The sequence below is a fragment of the Microcaecilia unicolor genome, chromosome 2, assembly GCF_901765095.1.
Source record: "Microcaecilia unicolor chromosome 2, aMicUni1.1, whole genome shotgun sequence".
NCBI classification, from domain to species: Eukaryota; Metazoa; Chordata; class Amphibia; order Gymnophiona; family Siphonopidae; genus Microcaecilia; species Microcaecilia unicolor.
In genome coordinates this window covers 129377884-129399891 of record NC_044032.1, presented here as the reverse complement: position 1 = coordinate 129399891, position 22008 = coordinate 129377884, and the positions used below count along the sequence as shown (strand labels likewise).

Here is a 22008-nt window from a genome sequence, read left to right as displayed (position 1 = left end):
AGCCTTGTGCAGGTGTATGATCTTGTCCCTGACATCCTTAGACAGCTCCTTGCTCTTGGCCATTTGTAGAGGTTAGAGTCTGACTGATTCACTGAGTCTGTGGACAGGTGTCTTTCATACAGGTGACCATTGCCGACAGCTGTCTGTCATGCAGGTAACGAGTTGATTTGGAGCATCTACCTGGTCTGTAGGGGCCAGATCTCTTACTGGTTGGTGGGGGATCAAATACTTATTTCCCTCTGCAGAATGCAAATAAATTCATATACTTTCCACAATGTGATTTTCCAGATTTAATTTGTGATGTGCTATCTCTCACTGTTACCAATAACCTACCCTTCAATTATGGGCTGCTCATGTCTTTGTCAGTGGGCAAACTTACAAAATCAGCAAGGGATCAAATACTTATTTCCACCACTGTATATGTAAATAGCCCTGGGAAGTACAGTGGTAAAGGTGTTCCTCAGGAAGGACAGAAGCCTGAAATTGAGCTACAGCAGTGTTTAATAAAAACTGACTAGTAAGAATCTGCCTGTTGCGGAGTTAAAGTTTGTAATTAAGCCTTCTGGAGTGGTCAGGTGCTTCCTGGACTGAAGAGTTGAGTGGAGCCCAGATCTGGGAAAAGTGTCTCTCAAACCCCCCCGATTGGTGTAATGGTTCTTTGAGTAGCTGTCAGCGCTATTGCTTCGTTATGACTGCAGCTGCTCTTTGCAACCGCCTCTCCTTGTCTAATAGTGCGGCCCACCCTGGTTCTAACTTACGAAGAGCCCCAGGGTTTTCCAACAGAAACTGCAAAGAGCAAATTAGACGGCAGAGGGCGCCCGACGGTCCCAGGCGCAGGACCACAGGGAGGGTAGGAAGAGCAGGTCCTCCCGGGCTCAGCTGAGCTACACAGTATCTTTGCTGTAGTCATGCGGCTGCTTCTGCCCAGCCTGCGGTTCTTGCGTCGCCCGGCGACCGTCCTACGGCGCCTCTACCACGGAGACCAGGTGGCCACGGTGGGCTCGCAGCCGGATCCCAGCGCCTCGCTCTATCAGGTAGGCCCAGGCCTCCGGGGCCGATCCGGAGAGCGACTCCTCTGTGATTCCGTATTCAGGAGGCCTTGGCCTTAAGCTGGCAAACAAAAACATACAGGCAGCGCGGTGTGCAAACGGGCAACCGAAAGTAAGCCGAGCCTGCCTGTGCAAGAGTCAACATCTGCTCCCAGGCTGGCCCCAGTGAATGCCTTTTCGTGGGCTGTCTTGTAGCTGCTACTCTGTGAAAAGCCCGTTTGGCAGGTTGGAAAGCATAAAGAAGATCAGTACCCCGTTCTTAACCGGTCTTATTTAGAATTGGAGTTGTTTTGTTTAAGGGACATTTAAACATTATTGAAAGCAGAGCTCTACAAGCAAGAAGCAAGATTGACACGAGTTGATAGTAAAATGTAAAAGATGCAAACAGTGAAAAAATATTCTTGATGTGTTTGTGGCTAACTTAAAATGCAGTGAAACTTTGCAACTTATGATTGACCTACCTGGCAGGCAACTTTTAACACAAGGAGAGATTAGTCCTTTCTTGGTCTCCTTGACTTGCCTTGATCGTTCTTTAAGCCAAATTGTCCTTGAAATGCACTAAATCGTAACAAAATAAATATATCAAATAGTTTTTTAAGATAGATGTTTCAACGCCAAATGCAGTATACCTTTTTAAAAGCTTTGTTGTTGTTACACAAGCTCTCCACAGCATACAAAACGTTAAAAATAAATTTTGATCTTGCAGAAGTATTTCAAGAGATAAAATACATTTTGAAGAAGTCCTTCTTTTTCTTTTACAGTTTCTCATGGTCAATGTACACCTTTTAGCTTCTAGTACAGACTTAAATTTTTAATGTGCATAGAATGGAGACAGATGACCTTTTGCCATATGTGCTACAGTCCAGAAAAGGAAACAGGTTAGTGATGTGGCAGAAAATCAGCATTCTATGCGTTTATGGGCCTTAGGGGTAATTTTAAGAGGTACTTATGCAGGTAGAGCATCATTGGGTTGGTGTGGTGGTTGCTGAACAGTAGTATAGGCCTAGCAGTGCCCTGAAATTCTGGTTGCTGAGTTCTGCAGGGAAGGAAACCAGAGATATGAGCGCTAGTACAGCACGGTTCTGGTTTGGGTCCCAGGCCAGCTGTCTGTCTGTTTCTCTGCCCTCTCCCAGCTGATATCATGGGGCAGACAGCCAATCTAGAAGAAAGCCCCTATGATGTCAGCTGTGGGGGCAGAGAAGCAGACAGCCAATCGTCTGGGCAAAAGCCCCTATGTTGTCAGCTAAGGGAGGGGGGGGTTTCATTATGGAGAAGATTCCCAAGCAAAAATCATCCAGAGCAGTATCAGGGAAGGTAAGTAAGCTACAGGAGGAAGGTGGAGCCATCATCAGAGCAATGCAGGGGAAAGGGGACAGTGGAGCCAGCAGTTCTTTTTGGGAAAGGAGAATACAGCACAGGATTTCTGGGCATGTGCAGAACATGGACACTTACCAAGAGACTGTTCAGCGCATGTTCTAGGTGCTTTCACTACTAAGCTGCTTGCTAAATTTATGTGAATTTCGTTTGAGCATTGCTCGCAGTTTCAAAATCAATAACTTCTACTGTGGAACTAAATGGACACGGTTTTTAACGGGGGGGGGGGGGGTGCTTTTAAGCATTGGCCCCTGAGTGTCGTGTTCAGTCTGAAGTTCTTTGCTGTACAGAGTCCCTTGTGTATAGTACTCTGTGCTTGATTTGTGCAGTTTATTTTTTGGTAAGGCTGCACCCAGGCCTGATCTCTTAGCCCTCAGCTGTGGCCACAGGCAAGTGGAGAGTTGTTCCTTTTGTGACTCCTTGAGGTCGTGCATGCATAGAGGTCCCTCCTTCAGTACTTGGGCTATTCATGGCTGTTTCACTTGGCAGACAGAAGTGGAGTGGAGTGGAGCTGTACTAATTTTGTTGATGAGGTAGCTTGGGGGGGAAGCCCTTGGACTGGTGCTGTGTATGTTCTTTTCAGGGGGTTCAACAGTTATAGGCTTGCCTGGATGGCAGTGTGATCGTTGCCTTTAGATAAAGTCTAAGTTGTTAGTACTGTTCCTGTGCTCAAGCGTAGAATGGTGAATGCTTGAGGTCTGGGACATGTTGACTTGTGAAGAAGGTTATATTGGTGGTTCTTCCCACTGAATGGTCTTGAAGCTTTGGTACACCTCGCTCATCTGGACTGGTCTTGCAGAATGGTAGGAAGGTGAAATTTTGTTCCTTTCTATTAACTTAATTAAATCCTGCTAAACCAGTCCAGAACACACCTGGAAAAACCACAGCTGGCCTCTCAGTATTGTCCAGTGTCTGGGGGAACCTCCTGAAGGTGGTTTTGGGGAAAGAATTTTCCAGTCCTAGGAAGTCTTCAAGCCTAATGGTTGCTCTATGAGGTTCCTCTATGAGGCTGATCTGTTCTGTGGTTCAAGTGTTTCAGATCTGCTTTGACAATAGTATACTGGCAAGTTTCATGGCTGCACTACTCCAGTGATGGTGTAATTGAAATGTTAGTGTTCTCTGCCTACATCTGCTGGTTGGGAAGCTTAACCTGCTTGTCTGGACTGGTCTAGCAGGAATTGAGGAAAGGAAATTAGCAGATAAAATCAAATTTCATGCAGATATCACACTTTATAAAATAGTTCTGGCTATATATTCTTAAACTTTTATGAATATATCTTGTATATGGACAAGTTTATCCAACCTGAACATGTAAAATAAACTTGGAAATTTGTGTGGACCAAAGAGTAGGTGCAGATTATGTGCGAACTTCCCATGGGATAACTTTCAAAAGGGAAAGTATGTATAAGCACCGCCATACTGGGAAAAGACCAAGGGTCCATCAAGCCCAGCATCCTGTCTCTGACAGCGGCCAATCCAGGCTTCAAGAACCCGGCAATCCCCCCCCCCCCCCCCCCCCAAAAAAAAAACCCATTAATAATGTTCAATGGACTTTTCCTTCAGGAATCTGTCCAAACCCCCTTAAACTCCATAAGGCCAGCCGCTGCCACCACATTCTCCGGCAACGAGTTCCTGAGTCCAACTACACGCTGAGTAAAGAAAAACATTCTCCTATTTGTTTTAAATCTACCATATTCTAGCTTCATCTTGTGTCCCCTGGTTCTATTATTGTTTGAAAGCGTAAACAAACACTTCACATCTGTCCGCTCTACTCCGCTCATTATTTTGTAGACATCATATCACCCCTCAGCCGCCTTTTCTCCAAGCTTTCCATAATAAAACTGGTGTAACTTAATGCACATATCTGCTGCACATGTTAGGTGGCATGTTAACAAATTTAATCTCTCAGGATATCCCAGTGGTTCACAAACTGTGCGCCGCAGTGAACTCTCAGGGGTGCCACAGCGCATCTCTGCCTACTTTCCCCTCCCGCAGGTCTGGCATCTGCTGCTCCCTGCTTCTTCCCCTGCCGCCACTGCAGTGGTTGCAGCTTACATTTTCAGGCATCTGCGATTCACACAGGCACTGCAGGGACTTCCCTCTGCTGCGTCTGGCCCTCGCAACAGGAAGTTGCATCAGAGAGGGCCGTATTCGGCAGACTGAGAAGGCACTGGAGTGCCTGTGTGAATCGTGGACGGCCTGAAATGTAAGCTGCAAGCACTGCAGCAATGGCGGGGGAAGGAGAAGGAAGCGTCAGTGATCCTGAACCTGCAGGAATTTGGGGAAGGTGTGAGAGGTCTCCCTTTCCCTGCAGCACCCCCTATGTGGCGGGGGGGGGGGGAGTGGAGACCCATGTGGCCCGGGGGGGTGGGGGGGTGCCACGAACCGAAAAAGTTTGGGAACCCCTGGGATATCCAATACATGATGACTTGGATGCCCCCCCCCCCCCCCCCCCTCAGGGTCTGTCAGTGCTGCCTCCACAGAGCCCCAGCCCAAGGAGCACCACACTGGACCTGGGAATTAACCTAATTCCTCAGTTTCCAGTGAGCTGGCTTGTGTTTTATTGAAAACTTTTGTAGCTTTGTTTCACATAATTGTAAAATCATATCTGGAAAGCATTTTCTGTGCTTGCTTTTCCATTCCTCCTCTAGCTGAAATCATTTTCATGCACCTTTTCTGACTTCTCGTGCTATTTTCCCTGTTAGTCACTCTTATTTCTATCTAACGCCTGCTTATCTGTCTATATACACCATGCTGTCTGTTAAGATGTTTTAATTTGTGTTATGTTGACACTATAATACTGTGCCATAATATATACTGTTATTTGTATCTGTTTACAACTGTAATGCCTATGTTCAGTTTATTCTTGCTGTACATCACCTTTGATGAATTTCTTCAAAAAGATGGTAAATATAACCTAATTATAATTTCTGTAACAGTTTTTTGAATTGAATATAGATTTGTCATGATATGGAATGTTTTATTGTTTTACTGGGGAACCCTATGGGGAGGAGTCACATCAATATAAATAAACTTTTTATATGTACACGCAATTGCTCATAAAGTACCCAGTTGAATCACAACTCCATCCACATGCAGTGCAAAATACACACTGAGCACGCCTGCTGTTGAAGGGTCATCATCACCTCCTTTTTCCTACTGGCCATTCTTCTCCCTATGCACCCAGGCATCCTTCTTGCTTTCGCCATCGCCTTTTCTACCTGTTTGGCCACCCTAAGATTATCACATATGATCGCATCCAAGTCCTGCTCCTCTTGCACAAAAGTTCTTCACCCCTAAACTGTACCGTTCCCTCAGGTTTTTGCAGCCCAAATGGATGACCCTGCATTTTTAGCATTAAGTATTAGCTGGCAAATTTCAGACCGTTCTTCAAACTTTGCTAGGTCCTTCCTCATGTCATCCACACCATCAGGGGTGTCTACCCTATTGTAGATTTTGGTATTATCCATCAAACCTTACCAGAAAGCCCTTCAGCAATATCGCTTACAAAAATGTTAAAAAGACTGTGAACACTGACAGTGGATCAAGCTGTAGTTGAGATGCAACCAGTAGCTGAACAACTAACAAAACATTGAAAATGAGAAGAATCTGAGGCAGGGTTTTTTTTTTCAGACTTAAAGAGCCAGGAAATAGCTTGAGTGATTGACATACATACATATTGAGCTCCGACAAGGAATTCTGCTCGTCTCTTATTACCTACTAGCAACAGAAATGGCTGAAACTGACGTATGTTGCCTGCTCACTGCTTGTAACTCCTACCACCAAGCACATCATCAGAACATTCTTTTCAGTTGCAGGACAAACAGTTGAGGAACATAGAATGGAACTGAGCTGTAGATGATTTATTATTTTTGCATAGTTTGAAATGATTGTTAAATATGCAAAAACAATATTATTTTATATATATGTGAATATACACAACTCCTCCACATATATTCAGAATTGGCTTATAGTATCTACTTGTTATACTACTATCATGTTTTTCTTTTTCATTTCGACTACACAAAGACTCCAGTGTTTTTTCTTTATCACAAAAACATTTTATTGTATTGCATTGCCCGCTAACCTCACTAGCACTGCTGCCTACTATTAAAACCTCACACATTCACTCCTCCGCTCACCTTGCACACCTGTATTTAATTTAAATACAAAACAGTTGATTTTACATTTTAAACTGCATACTTACACTGTTTCGTATTGTGCATATGTTTTGCCATGCTTATACATTATATCATACTCAAATAATCAAAACTCAGTCCTGCCAGCAAAATGGTCCTTTTCCTACAAACGCCACGCCTTCTGCATGGACGCAGTGAAAATGTTTCCACATAAACGCTGGATGACTGTTCTTCATGAACAAACTCTGTATGTCCGTTAAACCTCCGTTGGCTGTTCAAATACACCACCTCCCGTCATTAGTATGCATCACAATACAGGTGCTGTGTGCTCGGTGACTAGCTCAACAGTCCACCATATGTTTCATGTTATGCCGGCTCCTCCTTTTAATAGTAGGCAGCAGCGCTAGTGAGGTTAGCGGGCATTGCAATACAATAAAATGTTTTTCTGATAAAGAAAAAACACTGGAGTCTTTGTGTAGTCGATATTAAAAGTGACTCTGGAATTAAAAGAGTTATCCCCTGATTAGTAATTTTGGTTTCTTTTTCATTATCATGTTACCCAAGATCCTTCTGTAACACTAAATGTCTATTTTCTAATATATTTCCACCGCTCATGATGTATTGTAAACCACATTGAACTTGCAAAGAGGTGGGAAAATGTGGGATACAAATGCAATAAATAAAATAAATGTATTTATTAACGTGGACTTTGAGGAAACAAAGTTTTGTCTATTTTGTGTTAAATTTAACAAGTTATAAGATGCATTTTTTGTTCTATTGAATTTACAAGATCTTTTAAATGCGAGTTGGATACAGGGATGGGAAAGAAAACCGTGGGAATTGTTTGGGATGGTACCAGTATGATGAGAATGTGGTGGAGATGGAATCGTATTGATTAGGGATGGGGACCAGATAATGTTCCTGTGCACACCCCTTTGCTTTTGAAATAAAATTTGCTTTACTTCTAAGGGGGGCTCAAATAAAGTGTGCCATGATTTCAGCTTTACTGACAGTGTCTAATCTGAGAATATTGGTATTGTGGTAGTTGCTGACCCTAAAATATCTCAAGATTTTACTGGATTAAGAAAATTCCCTTTTAATCAAATTATTGAAAAAAAAAAATAAAAGGTACTCTGTTGTATATATCTTGTCTTTCCCATCCTAACCTGCCCATCTTTCTAATGAGTGTGCAGAAACAGAGGTAAAAAAAAATAATAAAAGGGTGGATGTTTCTGCATGTCTGAATTTGCTTCCAACATTTTAGTAAAGTAGCTAGAAACAGATGGGCTTTCCCTTTTCAATGTACTTCAGTATCTGGAAGAAATAAAAAGATGTCTAAGGGCCAAGATGATACCTACTTACCTTCTAATCTAACTCGAGCAAGGGACATTCCTTCTTTAAAGTTCTGACTTAATGCTCGTAAAGATGCACTTCAATGATAATCCAAGACATTTAGTATAGCCCATCCCCTTAAGGATCTCAGGGTACACATAATTTCAAATGCTATTTTTGCTCTTTTTCTTTGCCAAATAATGTTAACAAATATCTGAATATTATGAAAAGAATGACCATGAATGCCAGTTGGAAGTTGCATAAATATAAACACCAACTGTGATAGTGCTAACTTTTTTTTTATTTTTAAGCAATTTTAACATAATTTTTCAGGAAAACTCTTGATAAGAAAAGAATGAAATATCACAAGAAAACAGAAGAGTTTTTATACATTGTAAATTGCCAATACTTTACACATCGTGCAAAACTTCACTCCCCGTTTATAGGAAAAACAAATATCTGGAACTCAAAAATATGCAAAGTAATAAGTAAGCTAATACATATTGTTATGGAGTAGGTATTGAAAGCACAGGTGAAGGGGGAAGTAACTTCTAGCCTAGAGTCCAAAAATGTCATTAAGGGCTCCTTTTACTAAGGTACGCTAGCAGATTTAGTGCACGCTAAACACTGAGATGCCCATTGTATTCCTATGAGCGTCTTAGTGTTTAGCGCACACTAAATCTACTAGCGTGCCTTAGTAAAAGGAGCCCTAAATGCATAGGTTCTACAATTTATTTATTTATTTATTTTTTTACAATTTATTGAATCAAAAGCCAAGAACAAAAAACAGTAAAATATCATTTCCATCCAAGAAATTGCCATGGCTTTCCATTGTACTGGGCCTTTCTTAAGTTTTTATAGCATTTATTTATTTATATCCCACTTTTAATAAAGTGTGTTAAAATAAGCACATTTACAAAATATAACGTAAAGATAAGAAATAAAATCTTATCATCCAGAACAGATTTGCCCTATAATGGAGCATCATACATTTAAAAAGCTTTCATAAACAAATATGCTTTCAAAGACCTCTTAAATTGCTGATGATTCAAACACAGTCTCAATTTTTCAGGTAAGTTGTTCCACCTATAGAAAAAGGGATAGATAAATTATTATTATTATCTATTAAGTGGTTGGAAATCACCACAAAAGAGAGAATTTTTTTGGTCTGACCTGACCTGGCCGTCATTTATATGGATGGTATTGGGCTATTTACCAATGGCCTGATACTATCCATATCACTTATGTTTTTTTCCAAATAATTTTTATTGACACCAAGTACAAAGTGACAATACAATCAACAAACTGATTTCTTTTTTTTTTTTTAAACAAAGCACGAGAGCAAGGTGGCCTGGCATCAAGTGTCGGTAACATTTTTCTAAACCCAACCCCCCCCCCCCCCACCTGCCCAACTCATCCCTTCACCCATCTATCAAAACCCAGCTACACGGTTAAGCATTAAGGGTACTGTTGCATGCAACAGGGGTTAAAGAGCCTGAGAAAGGTGCCTAAGTCCAAAGGAAAGCCTCTCAAAGTCAGATCTGAGATCCCCTTGCGCTCCAACGCACAGACGTGGATCATAGCAGCTTTCTAGTGAGAAACAGTGGGGGTTTCCGGGGATTGCCAAACTTTCAGGATAACTTTCTTTGCCATCAAGACTGCACACCTTAAAAAAGTGTGCAAGTCCACTGGGGGCTCCCCTTCAACTAGAAGATTGAAGGGGAGCCCCCTGGTACTATCCATATAATTTTTAAAAAGTACAAATAGTCAAGTTATACTTTTGATAGCAACTAGTACTTTTTTTCATCTTAATACCCGTGGAGATCTCCTTTTCTGGAGCTGATGTCAGCAGACATTTAAACCGTGTTTATAACATTTCAATAAAGTTTAACGATTTGTGTGAAAATAATATTAAAGTATTATCATGCCTATAAAAACTTTTGGAATAGTGTAGAAACGGGGTCAATCAAAGGGTATCTGATGTCCTAGGTGAATCTTCAGCTGTGTGGCCTCTCTGTCTCCCCCGTAGTCTAACATCTTCCTTTCTCTTCCCCATACTCTCTCCCACCCAAAATCTTCCCTTCTCCTTTCTCCCCCAGGGTGTCCAGCATCTCATCTCCTGTTCCTGCTCTCCCTCCCCACATGTTTAGCATCTCGTCTCTCCTTACCTCATCCCCTCTTCATGTTCAGTGTCTTCCCTTTTTTTATCAGCTGTCCCTGTCCAGCATCTCTCCCACATCTTCCCTTTTTATTCCAGAGCTTGCCCCTTCCCTCCCTCCACTGCTGCTGCCACTGCCACCTCCCTACATCTGCCCAGGCCATCCTTAAGCACTTGAAAGTGGTGTGCACATCATGGAGCCTCTGAGTGCAGGCAATGTGCCGAAAATCTGTTGTGTCCCACCCCTTCCAGCTCAAACTTTCCTTCTGGATGGGGGCAGGACCCAGTAGACCTTGCGCATGTGCCATGACTTCAAGTGCTTCAGGTCATCTGGAGCAGTGGTAGGGTGGCAGCAGAAGAGGGAAGGCATAGGCCCTGTTCTCATGCCACTACCCCTACTCATGAGTTCCATCACCCTAGGCGGACACCTATTTGTAGGACCAACCCTATGAGGGGAAAGGAGCAATATCTTGTTATTTTTATGTAGTTTTATTGTATATATCTTTGAATGCTTTCAGTGTAATGTTTCTGTGTTGTTCTTAGGAAAACTATGATCGTATGAAAGCACTAGTTGATGAACTGAAAGAACGGGCTGATAAAATCAGATTAGGTAGGTAACCTAAGGGGCTCATTATGAAAACACTTAGACTTACAAAGTTCAATAGGTTACTATAGGGCTCATTTTCAAAGCACTTAGACATACAGAGTTCCATAGGTTAGTATAAAACTGTGTAAGTCTAAGTTGTTTGAAAATACTCCTCTAAACATACTAACATACCTTCATTTTAAAGGATACTCCTGTTTTTGAAGGAAGATTGTAATTGACATGTGCATTTATATTGGATGTTCATTTATTCATCCATATACAATTCTTACTGATTCCGTTCTAACTAATGGACATTTGTCATAGGAGGAGGAGAAAAGGCAAGAAAACTTCACACAGCAAGAGGAAAACTGCTCCCCAGGGAACGGATTGACAGACTCCTAGATCCAGGGTTTGTATTCACTCTCAGTGCTAAACTTCGTTGATGTAGTAGCAGGCAGAAAAGCAATTCCTTTCTAGAGGAACTCAGACAAGACTTCTTAACACGTTTGTACAAGCTTCGAGAAATAAAGCAACACGGTGTTGTGTATTAATACAGCTCATATAGAGTCCTTGTGCTTATGGGGTAGGGGATTGGTGAATGACATGAGTGTCTTTTTACACCAGTCTGCAGTGTTTGCAGCTACTGCCATTGCAGTGTGGAAGATGGCAGCAGCTTACTCTAACAGAAAAGATTTAATTTAAACAGAGTTGTAACGATCTCCCACAGAGAACAGTATTAGCCAGCGAGGTTGTGATTTAGAACAATGGCTTCCAAATCTGATCTGTTCTGCTTTTTTTAGGATATCTACAATGAATTTATAACTTACTTTTCATAATTTGTTTCATTATAATCTCTCAACCTCCTCACCCCACGCACACAGTTGTTGAGGGTTACCAAGAGCTATATTAGTTGTTACTGGCTTAAAACAATCACTGGCTTAATTGACTGGTAGTAGTAATAATACAAGAGTAACTGATGCCCAACATGTCTGTACTAGTTTTGTATCCTAGGCCTAAGCTGAGAGTTTGTAGCATGAACTAAGGTCTCTGATATAGAGAATTACAATATTACTGCCATTTACTCAGATACAAATTGACCTGTCTAAAATTAGCCAGCTCAATGTAGATAAAAAGCACATGTAGGGTTCATATACTCTTTTTGTAAGAAGGAGGGGAGGCATTTTGGTCAGAATGGCTAAATAGTGCATGCAGATTATATTTTCAGATCTATATGCATTATTTCCATAAAAATTTCTACCTGTGCAGATGTAAAACTACATACTTTATAATTATGGCACTTTTTCAGAGGGGAAGTACCCTCATACTTTCTTGAAAATTAGGTGTAAGGTTCAAAGGTACAAAGTACCTATTAGCACCTAGATGAACAGTTGAAAATAACTTCCTTAATGAATAAATACTTTTAGGGACCAGAGAAAAGATGACATTATAATCAGAAAGTTTTTAGAAGTCTTGATAAGATTGTACACTCTGCCTTTTCCAAGTTCATGCTCAAGAGGTGTTAGTCACGTACACAAGTTATATCCCATCCCCAGTGATCTTAAAATCCAAATTTAAACCTGAGTCAATGGAGAATGAAGTGACTTGCCCAAGCTCAGGAGGAGAATCGGTGGAAGAAGTGGGGTTTGAATCCTGTATTCTCTGATTTTGAGTGTGCTGTTATAAGCTAGCCTATCCCTTTCTCCTTTGAGAGAATGGTTTTGTGAAATGCATTGTATAGATCTCAGAGGACAAGCAGGTCGCCTTATTCTCACATCTGGGCGATGTCATCGATGGAGCCAGGTGCAGATGCTTATTAGCAAGTACAGTAAAAGATTCTAGCAGCATCCGATAAGGCATTTACTGGTGCCTTCCCGCCCAACATGCGACTGGGGGTCCTCTTGTTTTAGTTTTTCTGCAGAGCTGAGAGGATGTGCTTTCTCCCTCATTATGTGCTTACCATTATTAAGAGTGCCCTCTCATGCAGGTATTCTTAATTTTCTCTTCATACTTTTCTCAATTTTTGTTTTTTTTCCCAACCCCTCTATTTTTTAAAGACCTTTTTCAGCTCTTTTTCCTTTATTTTTGGGTGTGGCTGCATGATTAGGCCACAGCCTTGTCCTCAATTTCTCAGTTCAAGATTGAGGAGTTTAATTTAGCTGAGATTTTTTTTCGATGTCACAGAAGATCCCCAGTGGCTTCAAGAAGTGTGCCAAGTGTAGGCACGTGATTTCTCACGGACTGTAGGGGTATTTTCTTGCTATCTCACTCTTGCTGGTTTGAGGCCCGCTTGAGCCTGGACCATCTTTTGCTGATTTAGTATGAATTCTACAGCCTGTGGCCTGAATACATCAGAAACCAGCTTTCTGCAATGGAGTACTGCTACTTGGCATAGCTATGATGACTTCATCCAATGACATGATGTTTACTGCAAACTAGCCTCCAGTTATCTCCTGGGAAGCGCGGAGGAGCGCACCTTACAGAGACACAGAGTCTCTGGGACCATCTGTGAACCATGAGGGAGTGTGTTACCATCAGACTTGTGACTGATAAAAGACTCTTAGCAGGAAGCACAAGGCCTCCTCTCATGGTCATGCCGTGGTACTCCATTTATGATTGGTCCATATGTGTCACCTGGACCAAGAGGGATGCCAATGTTGGACAGAAGAGAAGACGATTTGCCTGGTGTATACATGTCAGAAGAGCTAGAGAGTCTGATCTGCCAAAACACCGGTGAACTGAATTCCTTGTCAGCATCCCCATTGGGCTCCATCAGATGATGTCACTCAGATGTGAGAATAATCAACCTGCTGTCCTCAGAAAACACTAGCTACAGGTAAATATCTTTGCTAAACTTTTGTTTGTTTGTTTTTTTGTGCCTTTAGATCACCCTTCCTTGAATTCTCCCAGTTTGCAGGTTATCAGTTGTATGGTAACGAAGAGGTACCAGCAGGTGGCATTATCACAGGCATTGGACGTGTCTCAGGGTATGAATATGTCTAAATCTATACTAGGGCTGTACCAAATATTTGTATTTGATTCAATTCAGCCCCAAATACATTACTCGTATTCAGTCGAATAGCGATTTAAGTTTGAAGATGAATAATCTGGGGCTCTAATATGCTAAATCCTACTGAAATAAACACTTGATCTCTGATTTCACATTGCTTCTTTTATTATTTATGTTAAAACTGAATGCTCTTTATTCGTAGTCATCCGAATAGTAAAATATGCTATTCGTTACAGCTCCAATGTATACGCTAAATTTCTGAATGATAAATTTCTTAATGTAAAAGTTTTTGGCTAAGTTGTTCAGCTGTCAGTCTAGACACTGTGTTTTTACTGGTACAAATTAGTGATCGTCCCTAGGGCACTTCTGTGAACGTGGCAATCAGCTTTACTAATAAAAACTATCGCCTGCTTTATCTGTCTGTTAAATTGCCTCTCAGGCTCAACTGTATAAATGATGCTATCAAGGTACGTGATGTTACCGGCTCTCTACCCTTTCCTATCAAACTGATTTTGGCATTTTCTGGGTTTTTTTTTCCTGGTTTTGATGTGTATGCTTCTCTGTTATGCTCTCAGGAACAGTGGTATATCAAGTTCAATAACCATATTTACATTTCAGAGTGGAGTGCCTCATCGTTGCAAACGATGCCACTGTTAAAGGTGGTTCCTATTACCCAGTTACAGTTAAGAAACACATTCGTGCACAAGAAATTGCACTGCAGAATCACCTCCCATGTGTGTATTTAGGTAAGTCTATTTGCAAGTGTTAGCAAAAGTTACTGATAAGTAATTATTAGGAGCTTTGACTTCTTTAATCAGTAGATTGGCATCCATTTCCCTGTATGCCTTTGAAGTAAATAAAATATTTGTCATAACTCACAAATGTTTTTAATGTAAACAGTTTTCATTGACTATATGAGCATACAGGCAACCATGAAACAGGGATGGAATTCAATTTTAGGCTGACAAGGAGGTTGAGAGACTGTCCGGTGTGAGATTATCCCTTGATAAAGCTATAAAAGCGAAACAGGCACCCGTCGGGGTTGCAAATACACCGGGACATATAGATAAGTGTTGTAGAGTTATCTCCGCTAGCACTGAATGATAGGTATAGCCACCATAATGGACATTCGGATAAGAGACAGAATGTGTGGAACTTATGAAGTGTTACAGCAATATAGCTAGCAAAAGAAAAAATTAAAAATCATAAAAAAACAAAAAAAAATTAAAACCCAAAAAATATAACGAGAGTTACTGATATGTTAATTTGTCACAAATAGGGGTTCACCTTATTGGTGATATTAAAGTAGGCCCGGTGACTATATGAGACTTTCCCCGAGAAACCTATTTGGAAGTTTTTTGTTACTTTTGCCTTAAATTCTACTACTTTTTGTATTGTACATGTGGTATTACTAGTAGACCAGCGTCACAGTAGTTTGACAGTATTTCTAGGATAAGCAGCATAAAATGTATTGTACTGTTTTGGGATCTTGCCAGGTACTTGTAACCTGTTTTGACCACTGTTGGGAACAGGATTTTGGGCTTGATGGACCTTCGGTCTGTCCCAGTATGGCAGTACTTATATAATTAATTCCTCCCCCCCCCCCACCCCCATTGCTAGTGATAAAGGGCACCAAGATCCCAAATCCCGATCCGGCATATACCCCTCCTGCCTGCAGAGGAGAGGGAGAGATGCCAGATGGTGATTTTGGTGCCCTTTATCACCAGTGCCTCACCTGATCCATAGGTTGAGCCAACCCTGAGCACCACAACTGTAAAGATCTACATGATCATGTGGCAGACATTCAACTTGTTTGTAAACGGGGAAAAGTCTCCTAAATCAAAGACAATTCTTGCACGGTTCAAGAGCTTTCTTCCCAACAATGACCAGACATTCCAATACTACAGGCCCTATATAAGAAGCAATATCCACAGCAAGTTTTTCAACAGTTCTACCCACAAGGGCATAGCAACTGTATGCCAGACCACTGTGCCAGCACCAGCCAGCACAATCATACCCTCAGAGACAAAAGCCTGAAACCCAACCCCTATTTATGACTATACTCTTATAAAACCTTTGTGAGAACACCCTTGTACTAGTTTGCAGATTTCTTTTATTGTCAAATATTTAATATAAAAATGACAACAGTGTGAATTAGGCTGCACAATACAATAAAATAAATTAGAGGGCAGGGTTAACTTTTTGGTGGGTCCTAGGCAAACAAGTGATTCTCCGAGGACAAGCAGGCTGCTTGTTTTCACTGATGGGTGACGTCCACGGCAGCCCCTCCAATCGGAAACTTCACTAGCAAAGTCCTTTGCTAGCCCTCGCGCGCCCGCGCGGCCGTCTTCCCGCCCGAAACCGGCTCGAGCCGGCCAGTCTTCTTTTGTCCGCACTCGGTACGGTCGTGTTTCGCCGTGTCGGGCCCCGGAAAGTTGACCTCGCGCGTCCAAATTGTTTTTTGAGCGTGTTTTTTCTTCGGAAAAGCTTTTTCTAAAGTCGGGAAGTGCTCCGGAAACCCTCCACCGGGTTTCGTGTCAATCCTCCCCGTACTTCCAGCTTTTTGCCCCGGTAAGTTTTCTTTCGTCGTCGGGGTAGGCCTCTTTTTGGCCTCGGTCGAGATTTTTCTCCCTCTAAATTTTGGTGCTTCAATTTTCGCCATTTCGGCTTTTGATTTCGCCGGCGTGATTTTTCCGTCCATGACATCGAAGCCTTCCAGCGGCTTCAAGAAGTGCACCCAGTGCGCCCGGGTTATCTCGCTCACTGATCGACACTCGTCGTGTCTTCAGTGTCTGGGGGCCGAGCACCGCCCTCAGAACTGCAATCTGTGTTCCCTGCTTCAAAGGCGGACTCAGGTAGCGAGACTAGCCCAGTGGAACGTGTTGTTCTCGGGCTCTTCGTCGGCATCGGCACCGGGATCTTCGAGTGCATCGACGTCGTCAGCGTCCAGACCATCTTCCTCGGCCGCCCTTGCATCGAGCGCATCGAGGCATCGGGCCTCTGCATCGGCGCCGAGACATCGGATAGCTGCATCGACGTCGGTGGTACCAGGACCTCGTCTGCTGATGTCGTCGGACGGTGGTGCATCGGGTGGAGTGCAGGTGAGGGCTGTCCATTCCCCTGCTGGTGGCGGTGAGCCCTCGGGTGGGTCTCCTCCTACCCTGAGGGCTCCTGCGGTACAGCCCCCCCGAGATCGACCCTCTTCGGTCTCGGCCCCGAGGAAGCGACGGGTGGATTCGACGTCCTCCTCGTCGGTGCCGGGGAGCTCCGGTGACATGCTTCGGAAGAAGTCGAAGAAGCATCGACACCGGTCCCCTCCCCGCGTCGGCACAGAGAGCTCTGGGTCGCCGAGGGAGTCGGCACCCAGCAGGCATCGGCACCGAGAGGACCGCTCACCCTCTGTTCAGGAGGTGTCGATGCGCTCCGCTCTGGACAGCCCGGAACAGCCTCCACGCCCGGAACAGGTACTGACGTCGACGCCTGCATCGACCTCCATGCCTTTCTCTGCAGCCGCTCTGAACGAGAGCCTCCGGGCTGTTCTCCAAGAGATTCTGGGGGAGCTGTTGCGCCCTACCCCTCCGGTACCGGCGGTGCTTGCGCCTCCGGTACCGTCGAGCGTGGCGCCGGCTGGCCCATCGCCCGGGGTGAGGTCCCCGACGTCGGTACCGCGTGCGGTGCCGACTGCGGCCACCTCCCAGGAGGGCTCCCCGACTACGTCGGCGGAGGGAGCTTCGCCGATGCGGGCGAGGGAGTCTACCTCTCGACGCCCCCATCGTGGACGTGGCTCCACGGAGTCGAGCCGGGCCCGGTTGCAGACGCAGGTCCGTGAACTTGTGTCTGACACCGAGGGTGAGGCCTCGTGGGAAGAAGAAGAAGATCCCAGATATTTCTCTGACGAGGAGTCTGAGGGTCTTCCTTCTGATCCCACTCCCTCTCCTGAAAGACAGCTTTCTCCTCCTGAGAGTCTGTCTTTTGCTTCCTTTGTCCGGGAGATGTCTACGGCCATCCCCTTCCCGGTGGTTGTGGAGGACGAGCCCAGGGCTGAAATGTTTGAGCTCCTGGACTATCCTTCTCCACCTAAGGAAGCGTCCACTGTTCCCTTGCATCATGTCCTAAAAAAGACATTGCTTGCGAACTGGACGAAACCTCTAACTAATCCCCACATCCCCAAGAAGATCGAGTCCCAGTACCGGATCCATGGGGACCCAGAGCTGATGCGCACCCAGTTGCCTCACGACTCTGGAGTTGTGGATCTGGCCCTAAAGAAGGCTAAGAGTTCTAGAGAGCATGCTTCGGCGCCCCCGGGCAAAGACTCTAGAACCTTAGACTCCTTTGGGAGGAAGGCCTACCATTCCTCTCTGCTCGTGTCCAAGATCCAGTCTTACCAGCTCTACACGAGCATCCACATGCGGAACAATGTGCGGCAGTTGGCGGGCTTGGTTGATGCTCTTCCCCCTGAGCAAGCCAAGCCTTTTCAGGAGGTGGTCAGGCAGCTGAAGGCGTGCAGAAAATTCCTGGCCAGAGGAGTTTATGACACTTTTGATGTTGCGTCCAGGGCCGCTGCTCAAGGTGTGGTGATGCGCAGGCTCTCATGGCTGCGTGCCGCCGACCTGGAGAATAGAATCCAGCAGCGGATTGCGGACTCGCCTTGCCGTGCGGATAACATTTTTGGCGAAAAAGTCGAACAGGTGGTAGAGTCTCTCCACCAGCGGGACACCGCATTCGACAAATTCGCCCGCCGGCAGCCTTCAGCTTCTACCTCTACAGGTAGACGATTTTTCGGGGGAAGGAAGACTGTTCCCTATACTTCTGGCAAGCGTAGGTACAATCCTCCTTCCCGACAGCCTGCGGCCCAGGCTAAGCCCCAGCGCGCTCGCTCTCGTCAGCAGCGTGCGCCTCAGCAAGGCCCCGCGGCTCCCCAGCAAAAGCAAGGGGCGAACTTTTGACTGGCTCCAGCAGAGCATAGCCGACATCCAAGTGTCAGTGCCGGGCGACCTGCCAGTCGGGGGGAGGTTGAAAGCTTTTCACCAAAGGTGGCCTCTCATAACCTCCGATCTGTGGGTTCTCCAAATAGTCCGGCAAGGATACACCCTCAATTTGGCCTCAAAACCTCCAAATTGTCCACCGGGAGCTCAGTCTTACAGCTTCCAGCACAAGCAGGTACTTGCAGAGGAACTCTCCGCCCTTCTCAGCGCCAATGCGGTCGAGCCCGTGCCATCCGGGCAAGAAGGGCTGGGATTCTATTCCAGGTACTTCCTTGTGGAAAAGAAAACAGGGGGGATGCGTCCCATCCTAGACCTAAGGGCCCTGAACAAGTATCTCGTAAAGGAAAAGTTCAGGATGCTTTCCCTGGGCACCCTTCTCCCCCTGATTCAGCAAAACGATTGGCTATGCTCTCTGGACTTGAAGGATGCCTATACACACATCCCGATACTGCCAGCTCACAGACAGTATCTGCGATTTCAGCTGGGCACACGCCACTTCCAGTACTGTGTGCTACCCTTTGGCCTCGCCTCTGCACCCAGGGTGTTCACAAAGTGCCTAGCTGTGGTAGCAGCGGCGCTTCGCAGGCTGGGGGTGCACGTGTTCCCATATCTCGACGATTGGCTGGTGAAGAACACATCCGAGGCAGGAGCCCTGCAGTCCATGCAGATGACTATTCGCCTCCTGGAGCTACTGGGGTTTGTGATAAATTACCCAAAGTCCCATCTTCTCCCAGTGCAGAAACTCGAATTCATCGGAGCCCTGCTGGATTCTCGGACGGCTCGCGCCTATCTCCCAGAGACGAGAGCCAACAACTTGTTGTCCCTCGTCTCGCGGGTGCGAGCGTCCCAGCAGATCACAGCTCGGCAGATGTTGAGATTGCTTGGCCACATGGCCTCCACAGTTCATGTGACTCCCATGGCCCGCCTTCACATGAGATCTGCTCAATGGACCCTAGCCTCCCAGTGGTATCAGGCCGCTGGGGGTCTAGAGGACGTGATCCACCTGTCCACGAGTTTTCTCGAATCCCTGTTTTGGTGGACGATTTGCTCCAATTTGACTCTGGGACGTCCCTTCCAAATTCCTCAGCCACAAAAAGTGCTGACCACGGATGCGTCTCTCCTGGGATGGGGAGCTCATGTCGATGGGCTTCACACCCAAGGAAGTTGGTCCCTCCAAGAACGCGATCTACAGATCAATCTTCTGGAGTTGCGAGCGATCTGGAACGCTCTGAAGGCTTTCAGAGATCGGCTGTCCCACCAAATTATCCAAATTCAGACAGACAATCAGGTTGCCATGTACTATGTCAACAAGCAGGGGGGCACCGGATCTCGCCCCCTGTGTCAGGAAGCCGTCAGCATGTGGCTCTGGGCTCGCCGTCAGGGCATGGTGCTCCAAGCCACATATCTGGCAGGCGTAAACAACAGTCTGGCCGACAGGTTGAGCAGGATTATGCAACCTCACGAATGGTCGCTCAATTCCCGTGTGGTGCGACAGATCTTCCAGGCGTGGGGCACCCCCCTGGTGGATCTCTTCGCATCTCAAGTGAACCACAAGGTCCCTCAGTTCTGTTCCAGACTTCAGGCCCACGGCAGACTGGCGTCGGATGCCTTCCTCCTGGATTGGGGGGAAGGTCTGCTGTATGCTTATCCTCCCATACCTCTGGTGGGGAAGACTTTGTTGAAACTCAAGCAAGACCGAGGCACCATGATTCTGATTGCTCCCTTTTGGCCGCGTCAGATCTGGTTCCCTCTTCTTCTGGAGTTATCCTCCGAAGAACCGTGGAGATTGGAGTGTTTTCCGACCCTCATCACGCAGGACGACGGGGCTCTTCTGCATCCCAACCTCCAGTCCCTGGCTCTCACGGCCTGGATGTTGAGGGCGTAGATTTTGCCTCTTTGGGTCTGCCAGAGGGTGTCTCCCGCATCTTGCTTGCTTCCAGGAAAGACTCCACTAAGAGAAGTCTCTTCTTTCATTGGAGGAGGTTTGCCGTCTGGTGTGACAGCAAGGCCCTAGATCCTCGCTCTTGTCCTACACAGACCCTGCTTGAATACCTTCTGCACTTGTCTGAGTCTGGTCTCAAGACCAACTCCGTAAGGGTTCACCTTAGTGCAATCAGTGCATACCATTACCAAGTGGAAGGTAAGCCGATCTCAGGACAGCCTTTAGTTGTTCGCTTCATGAGAGGTTTGCTTTTGTCAAAGCCCCCTGTCAAGCCTCCTACAGTGTCATGGGATCTCAATGTCGTTCTCACCCAGCTGATGAAACCTCCTTTTGAGCCACTGAATTCCTGCCATCCGAAGTACTTGACCTGGAAGGTCATTTTCTTGGTGGCAGTTACTTCGGCTCGTAGAGTCAGCGAGCTTCAGGCCCTGGTAGCCCAGGCCCCTTACACCAAATTTCATCACAACAGAGTAGTCCTCCGCACTCACCCTAAGTTTCTGCCAAAGGTCGTGTCGGAGTTCCATCTGAACCAGTCAATTGTCTTGCCAACATTCTTTCCCCGTCCTCATTCCTGCCCTGCTGAACGTCAGCTGCACACATTGGACTGCAAGAGAGCATTGGCCTTCTACCTGGAGCGGACACAGCCCACCAGACAGTCCGCCCAATTGTTTGTTTCTTTTGACCCCAATAGGAGGGGAGTGGCTGTAGGGAAACGCACCATATCCAATTGGCTAGCAGATTGCATTTCCTTCACTTACTCCCAGGCGGGGCTGGCTCTTGAGGGTCATGTCACGGCTCATAATGTTAGAGCCATGGCTGCGTCGGTAGCCCACTTGAAGTCAGCCTCCATTGAAGAAATTTGCAAAGCTGCGACGTGGGCTTCTGTCCACACATTCACATCCCATTACTGCCTGCAGCAGGATACCCGACGCGACAGTCGGTTCGGGCAGTCAGTTCTTCAGAACCTGTTTGGGCTTTAGGATCCAACTCCACCCCCCGAGGGCCCTGTTTGTTCTGTTCCAGGCTGCACTCTCAGTTAGTTGGTAAATTTTTTAGGTCAATCTCAGTTATGTCCTCGCCGTTGCGAGGCCCAATTGACCAATGTTGTTGTTTTGAGTGAGCCTGGGGCTAGGGATACCCCATCAGTGAGAACAAGCAGCCTGCTTGTCCTCGGAGAAAGCGAATGCTACATACCTGTAGAAGGTATTCTCCGAGGACAGCAGGCTGATTGTTCTCACCAACCCGCCCGCCTCCCCTTTGGAGTTGTGTCTTCCCTTGAAGTGTATTGTCTTGCTACATACTGGACTGGCCGGCTCGAGCCGGTTTCGGGCGGGAAGACGGCCGCGCATGCGCGGTGCGCGCGGGCGCGCGAGGGCTAGCAAAGGACTTTGCTAGTGAAGTTTCCGATTGGAGGGGCTGCCGTGGACGTCACCCAT

At 45.7% G+C, this 22008-nt stretch overlaps 1 protein-coding gene across 1 annotated transcript in view; it reads left to right on the top strand.

Annotated features, from left to right (window-relative positions):
• Window positions 1-808: 808 nt before the first annotated feature.
• MCCC2 (methylcrotonoyl-CoA carboxylase 2) overlaps window positions 809-22008 on the top strand; it is a 62609-nt gene continuing 41409 nt past the window's right edge. Inside the window, exons 1-5 of the mRNA XM_030193304.1 lie at window positions 809-1034; window positions 10596-10662; window positions 10963-11047; window positions 13521-13622; window positions 14264-14391. Coding sequence (XP_030049164.1) covers window positions 909-1034; window positions 10596-10662; window positions 10963-11047; window positions 13521-13622; window positions 14264-14391 — 508 coding nt within the window. The 5' untranslated portion in view covers window positions 809-908. The remainder of the gene's footprint in view (window positions 1035-10595; window positions 10663-10962; window positions 11048-13520; window positions 13623-14263; window positions 14392-22008) is intronic.